Source organism: Ovis aries, chromosome 19, assembly GCF_016772045.2.
Source record: "Ovis aries strain OAR_USU_Benz2616 breed Rambouillet chromosome 19, ARS-UI_Ramb_v3.0, whole genome shotgun sequence".
Classification (NCBI taxonomy): Eukaryota; Metazoa; Chordata; class Mammalia; order Artiodactyla; family Bovidae; genus Ovis; species Ovis aries.
The window spans coordinates 53,310,498-53,326,083 of record NC_056072.1 but is presented as its reverse complement, the minus strand read 5'-3'; the positions used below and the strand labels follow the sequence as shown (position 1 = coordinate 53,326,083).

At 48.6% G+C, this 15,586-nt stretch overlaps 2 protein-coding genes across 13 annotated transcripts in view; both read right to left on the bottom strand.

Moving 5' to 3' along the window:
* The window catches only part of FYCO1 (FYVE and coiled-coil domain autophagy adaptor 1), a 158,907-nt gene that overhangs the window by 74,876 nt on the left and 68,445 nt on the right, over positions 1 to 15,586 (bottom strand). For 2 of the 6 annotated variants that reach the window (XM_027957735.2, XM_027957738.2), the window contains exon 1: positions 5,104 to 5,194. The exons of 3 other annotated variants lie outside the window; for them this stretch is intronic. The gene's annotated coding sequence lies outside the window, so the exon portion shown is untranslated. Of the gene's footprint in view, positions 1 to 574; positions 5,195 to 15,586 lie in introns of those variants that run through there. One more of the 6 variants, XM_042236377.1, reaches the window with a different exon arrangement.
* The window catches only part of XCR1 (X-C motif chemokine receptor 1), a 73,982-nt gene continuing 68,445 nt past the window's right edge, over positions 10,050 to 15,586 (bottom strand). For 5 of the 7 annotated variants that reach the window (XM_060402610.1, XM_060402614.1, XM_060402613.1 and 2 more), the window contains one exon: positions 10,050 to 12,166. In XM_060402610.1, coding sequence (XP_060258593.1) covers positions 11,148 to 12,149 — 1,002 coding nt within the window. In that variant the 5' untranslated portion in view covers positions 12,150 to 12,166 and the 3' untranslated portion in view covers positions 10,050 to 11,147. Of the gene's footprint in view, positions 12,897 to 15,586 lie in introns of all 7 variants that reach the window. The other 2 variants (XM_060402611.1, XM_060402612.1) reach the window with 1 other exon arrangement.

Sequence of the window (15,586 nt, the reverse complement as noted above, 5' to 3'; positions counted from 1 at the left end):
AGACCCCCACAGTGCAAATCACCTCCAGGAACCCAGGGTCCTTGCTGATGACATTGTAAACACCTCCTTCACTAGTTTCTGGCAAGCTCTTTTGAATACCAGAGAAATTTATTTTATAAAATTTGAGGGAACAGTGGAATCTCTTGCCAACAACACAAAATTAGGTTTAAGCTTATCCAGACTGTCTGAAAGCATCCAAGCTTCTGAGAAAGACAAAAAGGGACTAAACACATTTTTTAAAATTCTTATTTACTACCTGGGACTACTGCCTGGCTTCCAAGTCACAACCGAGGTATTATTTTAGAGGTGAAGGACCTTCCTCAACTTCCAAATTCCTCCCACACCTGCCCAGTTGCACTAATGCCTTAAACAACAGAGACAGCAGTTCAACCTCAAATTAAGATATAAAGACGCTGACTCATATAAACTTCTTCACACTATGGTACAAATGACTAATACTCCTAATGTTGCCCAGAAGCTGACTCTGGCAGGAACACCACTGTGCCAACTGGAAATGGGCACATGCCATCTGCCTCTACAGGATTAAGTCACTCTAACCACTGCAGTCACTGACCTTCAACACATTCTGACTGGAGTTCAGGATGGAGATCAGCAGCGAGGCACTCTGTGCTCTGGGAAACTAGCAGAACAGGCCTGCAGATAGGTATGAACAGGTATTTTCAGGAGGAGATTTTATGAGCCCAAACCTTACATCTTCTCATATCGAGAAAAGCACTAGATCGTTCACAGTGACATCTGCTGCTCACGACTAGTTGCAAGCCTTTGCAAAATGTGTGCTTGACTGCGTGCTCCCCCTTTCACTAAAATCATATCTAGTACTGACCTTAGCCGCTACCTCTGTGGAGCAGTTCCTCAGAGCTATCTGAGAGGCCCGAGATGCTGTCTCCCAGGCTAAACTTCTTATTTTGCCCCAGGTAAAACTTAACTCATAACTCTCACGTTGTGTATATATATTTTTTCAGTCCACAACAGCATCTGAGTAGCCATGTTGGGAAAGATGGATGAGAAAGGGAGGAGAAGTTATGGGCACAGGAGACAACCTTGCCCGGCCTGCCAGATTTGTTGTACTTGCTCCCAACACAACAGCTAAGACGTGACCCAGACAGGGCACCATACAGCGGGCTCCTCCCTGACTCCTGGTCAAGGTGGAGCATACCAGTTGTCAATTCCACACTGACCAGGAAAGAATGTGAATGAGGACAGTTTGGACCAGTCAAAAGCAAAAAAGTCTTTCTGAAGAGTCCATTGCCTTGACTGGCTTCAGCATACCCAACAGCGTCTATCCAGTTACCACCTATGGGAAGGGGGGGCGCTTGGCTGGTACCTGCAGCTGTGAAGGCCTGGAGGTCTTGGGGTCAGTCAGCACTGAAGCAGTCAGTGGGCAGGCAAGTTGCCCTCTCCAGGGCTTCAAGACAGTGTCTAGGAGAGTGCTGGAGAGCCTGTCAGAAGCCAGCTCAGAGGCTGATGCTTCAACGCACATGAACAAAGCCTCATTGGGTGACCCAATTATGTCTGAAGACCTACAGTTAAAGCACTGACTAACTGTGGGCCCTGGGTCATCTAGCCCAAACACTCACCCCTCATAGTCATCTCTTCTTTCTTACAGGAAATGAAGACTTGAGCCTTGGCCGTCACTTCTTGCACCCTTTCTTGGCCCCCTCCCTCCCAGCAACAATTTCAGATTTCTTGGTCACTCCTACTAGAACAAAACTGGCCCTAATTCCAGTTGGTTGATCCAGGAGAACAGGGTCAAGAGGGACTTGGGGGTGTGAGGTGCTGCTTCTGGGCTTGGAGAAAGCAGTCTTTTTTAGGAAGGTGGGCAGTTGCTCAGGAAGGAGCCATACATCCATACTTGGGGGTGCAGGGCCAATGTCTGGCCACTGGAAATCCCAGAGGAAACATCCGGAACCCTATTCGGAAGGCAGAATCAGGTCCACCTTGTGAAATGGCCTTTCCCTCTTGTGCACCAAGTCATTCAGTAATGATCTCGCCATGACCGTGGGAAACCCACGGCACCTTTGGTTCAAAGTATTTTGGGGCAATTTTAGCCTGTCTACTGGAAGTATTCTGACCTCTTCCGACGTGTTTGTGTGTACGTGTGTGTGTGTACATGTGTGTGTACGTGTGTGTGTGTACGTGTGTGTGTGCGTGTGTGTGTTTTCATGTGCAGTGTAGAGAGGTGTTACCCTTTACCTTCCTCCACAGAGAAGATGGGCAAGGAGAAGAAGAGACATTCTCAGTGGCTACCTTTGGCTGAGGCTGCTAAGCCCTGCTCTTGACCCGGGCTGCAGATGCCCTGGAAAAAGCACGTGGGGCTACAGTTCCTTCCAGCTCCACATGAAGCCACTGCCTCTGATTTAGCTGCCAGCCCACCCTGCCCCTCTCACAGGGATTCTCTTGGCCTATCCCTCTGCAGACCAATGTCTTGCTTGGAATGCTTTTTCCCTTCAGTTTTTCCTTTGGATTCCAAGGGTTCCCCTAACCTGGTTTTCTGCCCCAGGTCAAGGGTACAGTACTCCAGTACCTGCCCTTGGGCCTGGAACCAGCCACATGGCCACAGATTCTGCTCAAGTCTGTCCTCGGAAACACACTGACACACACATCCTCATCCCTGCAGAGGATCTGGCCCAACTAGAAACAGGCACCTGTGTTCCTTCAAGTGCCACAGAGACATGTGTGAACAGGAAGGACCATGGGCAGCCACTAAAACCAACAGGAGAACTGGCTCCGAAGTGAGGAAGAGGGGAAAACCACCTTCTACCCAACGCAGCACGGCTCTGTCATCTTGATTTTCTGACAGTCAGGGAGCCCGTGTGTGCGGAGGCTGACGCCCTTAAGGGGGGAGTGTAGTGACACCTCTAAAAACAGCAGGATAAACACAGAACCATGGAAACAGTTCCAGACTCACCCTATTGATTTATTTAGTTATTCAAACAGATGCTATTAAACCAAGAGCTTTAAAAACAAAGAAAAACAGAAACCTGGCATTGAGATCATAAACGGGAAATACTGTTTATCTTTTGAGCAACACAGTAACATTCAGCAGATGAGCAGGATCAGTAGGTGAGCAGATGCTGACAAGGCCAAACTCCATCTGTGCTCACAGGAGGCTTCTGGTGAATGAATCCTACCTGCTCTGCTGCCTGGGCCTGCTCTAGTGGGTGCGGCTCCAGCCTGTGAGTTCCATCAGTGATTTGCACCACAGCACCGCAGCTAGACAACATGCTGCCTCTGTCTCAGGATTAAAGACACTCTGGTTTTGAGGCACCAAAGTTGTCCTTGGAATCACCAGAAAACACAGGTTACCCATTATCCAAGCCTCTCCCCTAAAGGGAACAGGGGGCCTGCCATTTCTTGAGTGCCTACTGCCTGTTCTAGAGGTAGCAGCCCACAGCCTCAGTGAGCAACACGGGAAAAAGTCACCAGTGGCTCTGATATTGTGCTGTTTTGGGTGGTTCCTCTCATTAACACACATCTGTGGGGTCCATCTCATCCCCAAAGGACCAGGTTAAAAGTGTGGCTCCTGAACCCATCTGGTATCCCCAAACCAGCCGGCAAAGGAGCAAAGACCATCCGAAGAGCAACTAGAGGACTGACTCTAAAGCAACACAACCATAATCAGAGTAAAATATTAACTGTAGAATCAAACAGGTGAGTGGACATTCACTGCACAATTTTTTCAATGATTCTGTATGTTTATTTTCCTAATAAAGTGACTGAAAAGAAAATAAAAACGAAATGAAGCACCACACAAAGAACAGTTTTAACAGAAGCAGAAAATATCTGTCCTAAAACCTTTGCAGATTCTTTTAATCAAAGAACACCACGTCCCATCACTGAGACAATTACCTTTGATCTCCAGGGTAACAACAGTAGTAGCTCATAACTAGTAGAGGACATTCAACAATTTGTGAGCATAACTCTCATGGGAGCGAGGGTCAAGCGGGACTTACTCAGTACGGGCCCACTTCAGAGGGCAGGAGCCACTGAAAACAGTCAACCTCAGCGTGGCAGCTCTTCCCTCAACCCCCTACAATACCCAGCAGCCCGCATTAGGCAGATGGCAGAGTTAAGCTTGTGCAGAGGCGACCAGAAGGCTGCAAGTGGCAGGCGAGCAGCGAGCAGATTAAGGCCTGATCCTCTGCGCTCAAGGAGCCCCTGACCCATTTCTCTGTTTGGGAAGGAAACTGCTGTGGTAAGACAAGCACAGGAGCGGACAGGCTGTGGCCAGCGCAGGCAGCGCTCATTTTTTTTTGCAGATGGGACAGCGGATGGAACTGAGAAGAGTGACAAAGGGTATCAGAGAATACAAATGCACTGAGAGCCACGTGGTCAAAGTGCCAACCACACACGCTTTTCTCACAAAAAGAAAGCCCAGCCTTCCCGCCTAGGCTCTTAACAACATGGCCTGAGTCTGGTGCGGCCACCCCACTACTCATAAACCCACAGGGGTTTCAGCAACAGTCATCTAGGGGTTATCTTGAAACTCTGCACCAGAACACAAGCCACTGAGGGTCAACAGACTAGGCCGTGGCCTGGGATGGCCCAGGATCAATAAACCGTCCGCTGACAGACAGGAGGAGTGGAGAGACTCCGGCAAAAGTTAAGTTTTGGAGTCTTGCAAAGTTAAGGGGTGGGCTGTCCCGGCCCAGCTGAGGCAGGAAGTACGCTTCTTAAGGTCAGCGGCCTCTTCGCCGAGGCAAGCAGAAACTCGGGACCTGTCCTCCTCAGGACTCTTTCTGAGACTCTTTCTGAGACCACACATGGCAGGCTCCTTGGCGACCCCATGGCCGTGGGGAGTCTCGGAACTGGCGCTTGGAGGGGGCGGACGGTGTCTGTCTTTCTAACTGATGGCCAGAGGAGGCCTGGGTTCTAGATCCATCAGATCCATCAGTCCGGGGTGCTTCCTAAGCCCGCTGGGCAAGGGTTCGGGGCTCCGACGGGGTCTGTGGAAGACTCGGGGTGGGAGGGGACGTTAAGGGCAACAGGTGACAAGTCGCGCCCGGAGGGAAGGTCGCCGCTCCGGAGACGACGGCAGCTAGAGGTGCCCCCTGAGTCTGGCCGGCCCTCCGCAGCACTTACTCGCTCGTGGGTCCAAGGCGTGACAGAACCGAAACTTTCTGCGGCCAAGCGGAAGAGTACGAGAGCTCAGCGTAGGCGGCCATGATACGCTGACCCCTCCGCAGACAGGCGCGGACTACAACTCCCGGCGTGCTCCACAGGGCCGCTGTCTACAACTCCCATTGGACTCCATGGGCAGATGAGCACGAACTACAACTCCCAGCATGCCCCGCAGAGTTGCTGTTTACTACTCACACAGGTCCCACCGGGGCAGCCGGCCTTAGATTAACTCTTGCAATTTCTCGGGGCATGCAGGTCTATAAACATAGCCCTGGGATCCTGCAGGCAGTGCTGTCCGTATGTGGCTTGTAAGAACTTGAACTGTGACTAGAGCTGAACTGTATGTGTGCTGTTAAGTACAAAATACACCTGAGTTCCAAAAACGTGTAAAATAGCTCACATTTTTATATTGATTCCATGTTGAAATGATAACTTTTAAAAATTTTACTGGGCTAAATAAAAAGCACTCTATATTGCTGGGCCTAATGGTCTGTCTTTTCATCCCCTTTGGTACTTAACACAGGGACCTGCTTAAAAGCAGTGCTCAAAAACTGTTAAATGAATGAACTACCTCCCCCAACTTCTCCATGCTCTCCGCCCAATTTCTATTCATACTTTCTATTGGTAAGTTGTGAAGCACTCTGAGTCTACACTCAATAGAACAAAATGCATTCATTAGTAATGACTGGGCACAAGAGAGGAGAGCAACAGTACGTGGAGTACTTCAGCCTGTGACTGTCCTCCATTCCTTGGCCCTGGAAGCACCATCCCTTTCTCTTGGCCCGTTCTCACCATTTCCTCTTGAAACACTCTTCTACCCCACAGGATTTAGCCACCCTCTTCTCTAACCCCTGCAACCGTCCAGTTCCACCTGTCCATCTGTTGCCCATGTGTTCTCTCTGATGCTCAAGGCTAATTTTCTAAAAATGATAAAGTCAAGGAGCCAGGCCACCTTTGTCATCCTTTGGTCCTTCCAGCCACACTCTTCTGTGGGGGGGTCGCATGGGGGGGGACGGTTTGCAACAACCCCACACCTAAGATCGGGGATGACCCCAAGGTGAAGAGGGGACTGTGCTCAGAATAACTTGGTGAGGATTTAGGATAACTTTCTTCCCGTCACCAAACGTCCCTCCAAATCTGTCAAATATATCCTACCAAGTTTTCAGGATGCCTGAAATTCCCAGCATTCCTTCTGATTGGAGAGTTGACCTCTGGTAGGTCCCTGTTCAGGCACAGTAGGTCCTGAGACACACTGAAGATGGAAAACTCAAGTGCTAGGCCAGGGGAGAGATAGGGAGGGACAGAAAACTGAGGCTAGGAGCATTCAAAACAAATTTGGCCTCCTGGGCAATGTCACCCAAGGCCTGAGCGGAGCCAATTTCCTACCATCCTGACCCATACAGAGCTTGTTCCATGCTTTATCTCTAGTCCTCCTTCTGTATCACTCCATTCAACCAAGAACCTAACTCAGATCCCTCATAAACAGACAGCTTTTAAAAATCTTAAATAATGGTATTTGCCTGGTGATCAGTGACTATAAGTCCATGCTCTCAATGCAAGGGGCCCAGGTTCGAACTCTGTCCAGGGAACTAGATCCCACATGCCACACTAAGAGTTTGTGTGCTGTAAGTAAAGATTCTGATTGCTGCAATGAAGATCGAAGACCCTGAGTGCCACAACGAAGATCCAGCACAGCCAAGTAAATACACAATAAAAGAATCGTAAATAGTCATCTTGGGTAGAAATGAGGGGAACATAAACAGCCCAAGGTAAGTCAGTACATGCTAATCCTTCATTTACATACATGATACAGTGATGGTTTCTATATTTTATGAGATGATTTTTAAGAGTGATTCATATTTGTCCTGTCACAGGCAGGTTTCACAAATGAAAGCCATGCTTTCAACAAACCAGGCACTGTCTGGGCTGGTGAGCCCAAGAGAAGAGTTCATGGGAAGCCCCCTGGGTGGTGCCTGTTGTTGAGTGGAAGATGTAATGTAAGCAAGTGTAGGAAGAAGAAACAAAAGTGGAAAAAAGCTAACAAGATGATCTCCCATCCACTTAGCCAACCATAAACACTGCTGGGCACTGAGGGAGGTTCTAGACATGCAGAATGGGGTTCGTGCCCTCAAGGAAGCTCCACTCTGGCTGGGGTCACCTGGGGTCATCTGAGGTCTGGGGCTGCCCTGGGCTTGGAGGCATGTTCCTACTTAGAGATCAGCACGGTTTCTCTCTTGCTGATTTTGTCCGAGAGAGGGTGGAGGTGGAAATGCTGTGAGGAGTTTCTTCACTTGGAGCTGTTGTGGGTTTTTAATGCTACAGGAATGGCAGGTGGCCTGCAGCCCTGGGTCCAGGGCATCTCTTTTTTGACTGAATAAGAAGGGACAGGGCCACAGTGGCCCAGCTGAGGTTCAATAGTGGTTTCAGTGGTAGAGGGAGGGGAAAGAAGGAGCTTGTCGTCCATGAAGAGTGTGGCCAGCGAACGTGGAGTGTGGTCGCTGGGTTGCAGCTTGCAGGCTGCTTCCTTCAGCAGTCCAACCCAGGTTCCCTTTCTGATAGGATGGGTGCCCCTCCATCTTCCCATTCATTTCTCTCTCTCCCTCTCTCTCTCTCTCTCTCTCTCTCTCTCTCTCTCTCTCTCTCTCTCTCTCTCTCTCTCTCTCTCTCTCTCTCTCTTTCTGCCTCTTCCCTTGTATTCTCTAGGAGCTAGATTAGGAGAAGACTCTGGACTAAAGATTACCCTAGTCTACTGGAGGGTCCAAAACATCTCTAGAAATGCAGAGACAGACATGATTGTACTGATGAAGTGCTCCCAGGGATATGGCTGTATGTGTTGAAAGGAATACTCAGAGAAGTATCTTGGGATATGAAGGAATGGGATGGGCTGAGGAGGCCATGGAGTGAGGTTCTCAAAGGCCGTGCTCAGCAGTGATACAACATCCTCAAACCTGCCTTCTAAGAAGAGTGGGCTCAAAACCAGCTCTGATTTAGCAAAGTAGGTGGGTGATGGAGTCCTCTGCCCTTCTGCTCCCTGGGCTCAGTCCACCCTCTGAACAGAATTTGAATACTGTTTTAATAACATCAGCTTGAAGGAGTGCGGGATGGTGAGCCTGACCAGAAGCTCACAGGCTTAGCTCTGCCCCCATAGCTGTCTCCTTCCTTCTTCTCTTCCTTTCTTCGATGGGGAGTGATGGCCACGCCAATTGATCAGCAAGTCCATGGGAGTTTTATCCCTTTACAACTGCACCAGCCAGCCCTCCCCAACAGGCCTAATTCTAAAAACTAGACCCTCACTCTTCCCCAGTCAGGTCAAACTCCTTCAAGACTGGCTTCTCGGGGGCAAAGAGATCATTGAAACTGGAGCAGGAACTTCAGGGGAAATGCCATATCAACTCTCTAAGCTCTAGGTGAGGGCTATACTGTTGTTTCGTTGCTATGTCATGTCGGACTCTTTGCGACCCCATGGACTGTAGCCTGCCAGGCTCCTCTGTCCATGGGATTTCCCAGGCAAGAGTACTGGAGTAAGTTGTCATTTCCTTCTACATGAGATCTTCCTGACCCAGGGATCAAACCTGTGTCTCCTGCGTTGGCAGGCAGATTCAACAAGCATGTGTTAATGCCTGCTGGATACAAAGTCTTGCTCAGGTGACTGTGGAAGTCTCTGGAATTCCCATTTTCAAGGAGTTGCAGCCAAATGTTCTTAACTGGGGTGCATGTCAGAATCACCTAGAGAGCTTTTCCAAATGCCCTACTCCAGAGTGAATCAGGCTCACAGATTGGGATCAGGTCTGTGGGATAGGGGAAAGCTTAGAGGGTGGTTTTCATCTACGTCCTTTGATGTGAAGCTCTGGGATACTGTAAGAAACAGGCAGTGTACCACTAAATAAAAAGGATGGGCAAGGCAAGCCACTGCCACAGAGAGAGAGAAGCAGTGTGCTCTGAGAGTGGAGACTAGCAAAGAAAAGTTAGTATTGATAAAGAAGCAGGCTGGGGCAAACAAGGCAGAATGTGTCAGATGGTCCTGGCTCCCCCCAAAGCACATCAGAACACGGATGGCAGCTGTCACTGCTTTCTTGCACCCGGTACAGTAATGGGCCACCGGGGCCCTGCTTGGCAGGTGCAGGCCCAGGTTCCTGCCATCGGGGAGTTTGCAGTGTGATGGGGCAGGGAGATCAGACATCCGTGGGTGCAACTACCACACACTGGAAGGTGGCAAATGCTATTCCAGAGGGGACAGGCAGAGTGCCTCGACACCACAGAGGCTGTTCTCCTAATGTGCAGGCTGTGGATGCCTGACCCAAGGTGTTGGTGTTTCAGATAGGGCCTGCAGGTTAAGGAATAGAAGGCCCAGCATGACAAAGGACCGGAGGAGACTGGGAGAGGGGTGTTTGGGGAAGGACCAACGTGGTCTTTTGTGATTGGGTTCTACGCTGCTTGGGGGTGAAGATTTATGTTGGATCAAAATTGGATGTGAGAGCTGGACCATAAAAAAGACTGAGAGCCAAAGAACTGATGCTTTCCAACTGTGGCTCTGGGCAAGACTCTTGAGAGTCCCGTGGACTGCAAGGAAATAAAACCAGTCAGTCACAAAGGAAATCAACCCTGAACAGTCCCTGGAAGGACTGATGCTGAAGCTGAAGCTCCGATACTCTGGCCACCTGATGCAAAGAGCTGACTCATTGGAAAAGACCCTGATGCTGGGAAAGACTGAGGACAGAAGGAGAAGGGGGTGACAGAGGACAAGATGGTTGGATGACACCACTGACTCAATGAACCTAAGTCTGAACAAATTCCAAGAGGTAGTGAAGGAGAGGGAAGCCTGGTGTGCTGTAATCCATGGGGTCGCAGAGTCAGACACAACTTAGTGACTGAACAACAACAAAAATTAGAAAGAATGGAAAACTTAGTTGACACCAGATTGAAGGGGTCTTTATTTACATGCAAATAAAGCCTATGGTATTTGGGCTTTATTTGAACGTAACGTGAGGGTTTTGAAGTGCTGTGATATCAATGCAGAGGACACTTGGTGGGGAAAGAAATGAGCAGCAGGAAGACGCCAAGGATGTGAGCCTGTTTGGGGAGGAAGCCACAGGCATGTGAGAGGTACTGGAAGGGTAACATCAACAGGACTTGGCCGTGGGCATGGAGGGAAAGGAAATGCAGGGCTCCAAGATAACCCGGCTTGCGGGGAAAGCTGGCACCTTCAACCAGGAGCAGGAGAACACTTTAGGTGGAACGTGATGAATTGGAAGCGTCAGCTCAATATGCACTTGGAGAGGAGGAGGTGCTGGAGGAATCTTCACCCTGGATGCCTTCAGCAAGGTGGGCCCTCGGGGCTTGACTGTTGGCACCTGGAAGGTAGTATCTGCATCTCATTAATCTTTATAGCTTCCACATAAACGCCTGTAGAAGGTGGCACTTACTGCATTCATTCTTTCAATAAAAGATTTACAGACTAAATATGCAAGCAGCTAGTTCACGTGCCGGACACTGGAGCTACGGTACAGGGCACGTCTCTGGTCCAGCCGTGGGAATTCAGAATCCAGATTTCACTCTGACTGCGCTTGTTTGCAGGTGCGGTCACTTCTGTTCTGCAGACAGCCCCATCCAGAGCCACCACCTCCAACACCGGGGGACAATCCTACAGTCAGGGAGGGAACACCATCTTGCCAGCAGCCTAGAGCTGCACAGCTGAATTCCAGACCCTCATCAAGTCCTGAAGGACACTCCTTTCCCACAAGCCTTTCATATTTGAGAGTCTCCTGACCTCAGCAAGGATGAGAAACTCATGTCTGAATGAAGGAATAAAGGAGAAAAGATTTCCTCAAAATCTAAGAAGCATTTTTCCGGATGGCAGTGTAAGATTTCCAGGTGGGAAACTTTTCCGCAGAAGAGGGGGCCCGTGGGACCCCTGGTGTGATGCACTGCTGTCATCCCCCAGCCGCAGCTGTAGCGTTTCCCAGCCACGTGCCCTCCATCTCCTTCCTGCCCCACTGAACTCCCCTTCAGTAGAAGGAGGTGCCCTCGTAGGTGAAGGCACCTGGGGGGTGAGGTGACGGGGGAAGGTTGGGCGCCTGCTGCCGGCAGAGCCAGAAGCGCCGGAGCAGACTTTTGAGGTGCCTGCGGAACTTGACCCCGACAAAGACATACAGCACGGGGTTGAAGCAGCAGTGAGAGAAGGCAACGTTGCGGCAGATGAGCAGGGCGTAATCCAGCTGCTGGCTGAACTCGCAGTTCTGAATGACCCCCAGTTTCAACAGTGTCTGCAGGAACAGGATCAGGTTGTAGGGAGCCCAGCTGAGGAAGTACGCCGCCACGATGGTGAAGATGAGCCTCACGGTGCGGTGGCGCCGTTTGGACCGCGAGCGGAACAGGGTCCTGAGGATCTCCACGTAGCAGAACAGGATGACCCCCACGGACAGCAGGAAGATGACGTTGTGCTGGTAGACGGAGGCGAGGAACCACTCGAGTTCCGAATAGTCACAGCCTGAAGGGAACACCTTGTGGAAGATGGCATCGGGGATAGAGGACAGGATGCTGGCTGCCCACACGGCGGCGGTCACCAGCACACGGCGCTGGAGCGTGTGGACGCGCAGGGACGAGATGGGACTCACCACCGACAGGTAGCGATGGATGGTCATGATGGTCAGGAAGGAGATGCTGCTGTAGAGGCTGACAGAGAAGACCATGTTGAGGAGCTTGCACAGGAAGTCTCCCAGCACCCAGCCCCAGTGGTACCCCAAGATCCACACGGGCAACAGGCAGGAGAACACCAGGTCTGAGAGGCACAGGTTGAGGATGAAGACGTTGGTGAGGGACTCCAGGCTCTCATACTTCACCAGGACCCACAGCACTAGGCTGTTGCCCACCATGCTGAGAAAGAACACCAGGCAGTACAGGATGGTGGTGCTGATGGTGGCGAAGACGAACGTCCTCTTCTCACACAGAAAGCTCTGAGGATCATAGTCATAAATGGTGGTGGACTCCGGGATGTCTGAGGGCTCCATCTAGACGCTGAGAGCATCTGAAGTGACAGAGACATGGAGTTCAAAGCCATGTGGTTAGGCTAGAGAGCAACAGGACCCAAGGTGCAAAAAGATGTGATCCATGGCCCAGCTACTGGTTGGTGAACTTTATAACGAAATGAGGAACTTTTCAGTAGCACTAAGGTAGACCAGTGTCCCAGGAGGTGTAATAGAAAGACAGTGGAACTGGATATCAAAGTTCAGTTCGGCTCAGTCACTCAGTCGTGTCCGACTCTTTGCGACCCCATGAACCACAGCACGCCAGGCCTCCCTGTCTATCACCAACTCCTAGAGTTTACCCAAACTCATGTCCATTGAGTTGGTGATGCCATCCAGCCATCTCATCCTCTGTCGTCCCCTTCTCCTCCTGCCTTCAATCTTTTCCAACATCAGGGTCTTTTCAAATGAGTCAGTTCTTCGCATCAGGTGGCCAAAGTATTGTAGAAAGACCTGAGATCAAATGTAGGGCCCAATATTGTGTTCTTGGACAAGCTTTCTAACCTTTCTGAACCTTAGGTCCTTATCTACAAAGCAGGGCTAATGATCCCAGAGTCATTCCTTCATTTACTCAACAAATACCTAGTGAGCATTTATCAATCCTGCTTGCCTTCCTGTCTCCTCTCCCGCTGTCCCTCCCTTCCTTTGTTCGTCTGCTCCTTCTTTCCTTCCTCACTCCCAGAAAGCATAGAAATCCTGACAGCAGGATTGTTTCAGGGCGCTTGCAGTCTCCTGGAACCAGTCAAAAAAGAGAAGACACAAACGAAGCAAACATCTGTTTCATGTAAAGCTAATTACGAAATAATCTCAAGACTTCAATGAATATTGAGAATCTGGGAGATCAGATCCCCACTAACACAGGATTAATTCCCAAAGCAGAAAGCTTCATCATCCAGGAGTTTGGTTTATAGCATATCTTATGAGCAAGTGGAAATAACCTGTGTCCAATAGAAGGTGAGCGGCTAGGAAAACACAGAGGCAAACGGACTCAGTCCTCTGTGCTAGTGAGATTTTAGAAACAGTGAGACTGGAAAGCCAAGGAGGCAGAAGAACGTGCTTGAAGAGCTGGGAATTTCACTGAGAGAGGCAGATGAAGCTGCAGAGCCCCAGAGAGGATGGGAGACCTGGATGAAGAAGCTGCCTGAAATGGAGTGCACTGTAAGAGTTCCCTGCATCCACTCTGGGCCAGGTCCCATGCTGACTCGCAGCGCTCATCTGCTCCCTTCATCCAGCAGCTCTCTCACGAGATGGGACCATTTCCACTTTACAGAAGAGGAAACCAGCTCAGACTGGTAAAACTACCTGCTCAATGTTATAAAGCCAGGAAACTGCCAGGAAGGCCAACACTAGAACCCAGACTCTATGTCCTTGCATTTTGAGGAGAAGAACTGGAGGAGTAGTTTCCCATTTTCCAGTTTGGGATAGGAGGACTAGTAAGGAGGGGAGGGAGTCTCAAAATTTATCCAATTTTAGGTAGGTGAGTCAATTTGCCCCTTGAAACACCAAAGTGAAGATAACTGAAAATATTAAGATGGTTGTTTTGTGTTCTTTTACTACACAGGGGGATACAGATAGTTTTGCATGTTTACTGTCTACTTCTGGTTCTTATTTTTAAAGTACTTATGGATTTTATTTTTCTACTTGAGATAATATTGTTTTCCTTATGGATTTTAAGAGCCCTTTACACAAACTGGTCAATCCGTTCTGCTTTTAATCATGTCTCATGGTCTTATTTTTTCTGACATTTAGAAATTGAGTGCTTACATTTTAAAGAAGAGCTTATCTGACTCAATACAACAGCCCATAATGATCAGTGACACACACCAGGCACTATGATAGATGTTGGATTTTAGGGTGTGAACATAACAGTTTCTATCTATAAGAAGTTTACAGTTTCCTGACAAGTTGAAGTAGAGATATTTTGGGACAGGATTTTGTTAAGCACACTTTCTGTCATACAAAGCCCAGGCTGGTTATTTGGAAAAAGTTTTAAAAGAGGTACTAAAACATAGAAAAAGCAAGAGAATTCCAGAAAAACATCTACTTCTGCTTCATCGACTATACTAAAGCCTTTGACTGTGTGGATCACAACAAACTGTGGAACATTCTTAAAGAGATGGGAATATCAGACCACCTTACCTGCCTCCTGAGAAATCTGTATGCAGGTCAAGCAACAGTTAGAACCGGACATGGAACAATGGACTGGTTCCAAATTGGAAAAAGAGTATGTCAAGGCTGTATATTGTTTATATACAAGGCTGTATGTTGCTTATTTAACTGACGTGCAGGGCATATCATGTGAAATGGCTGACTGGATGAAGTTCAAGTTGGAATCAAGATTGCCGGAGAAATATAACCTCAGATATGCAGATGACACCACTCTAATGGCAGAAAGTGACAAGGAACTAAAGAGTCTCTTGATGAAGGTGAAAGAGGAGAGGGAAAAAGCCTGTTTGAAATTCCACATTCAAAAAACTAAGATCATGGCACCTGGACCCATCACTTCATAGCAAATAGAAGGGGAAACAAGGGAAACTGACAGATTTTATTTTCTTGGGCTCCAAAATCACTGCAGATGGTGATTGCAGCCATGAAATTAAAAGACGCTTACTCCTTGGAAGGAAAGTTATGACCAACCTAGATAGCATATGAAAAAGCAAAGACATTACTTTGTCAACAAAGGTCCATATAGTCAAAGCTATGGTTTTTCCAGGGGTCATGTACAGATGTGAGAGTTGGACCATAAAGAAAACTGAGTGCCAAAGAATTGATGCTTTTGAACTGTGGTGTTGGAGAAGACTCTTGAGAGTCCCTTCGACCTCAAGGAGATCCAACCAGTCCATCCTCAAGGAAATCAGTCCTGAATATTCATTGGAAGGACTGATGCTGGAGCTGAAACTCCAATACTTTGGCCACCTGATGCAAAGAACTGACCCGTCGGCAAAGACTCTGATGCTGGGAAAGATTGGAGGCAGGAGAAGCAGGGGACAACAAAGGATGAGATGGTTGGATGGCATCTCCAACTCAATGGACATGAGTTTGAGCAAGTTCTGAGAACTGGCGGTGGACAGAGAAGCCTGGAGTACAGCAGTCCATGGGATCGCAAAGAGTTGGACATAACTGAGCAACTGAACTGAACTGAAAACTCTAGCTAGACTTAGAACAAAAAGAAACAACAGGAATTGTCAATAGCGGGTATGAAAGAGTGGTTATTGCTACAGGTCTTACAAACGTTAAAAGAATAACAAAAGAAATATTATGATCAATTTTAACCAATGCAAAAACTTATATGAAATAGATATATTTCTTTAAAAATTTAACCTACCAGAACTGACATGAAATGATATGACATAATCCTACCTTTATTACAGAAACTTTTTCAACTCTAAAAAACTAAGAAACTATCCTACAAAGAAAACTCC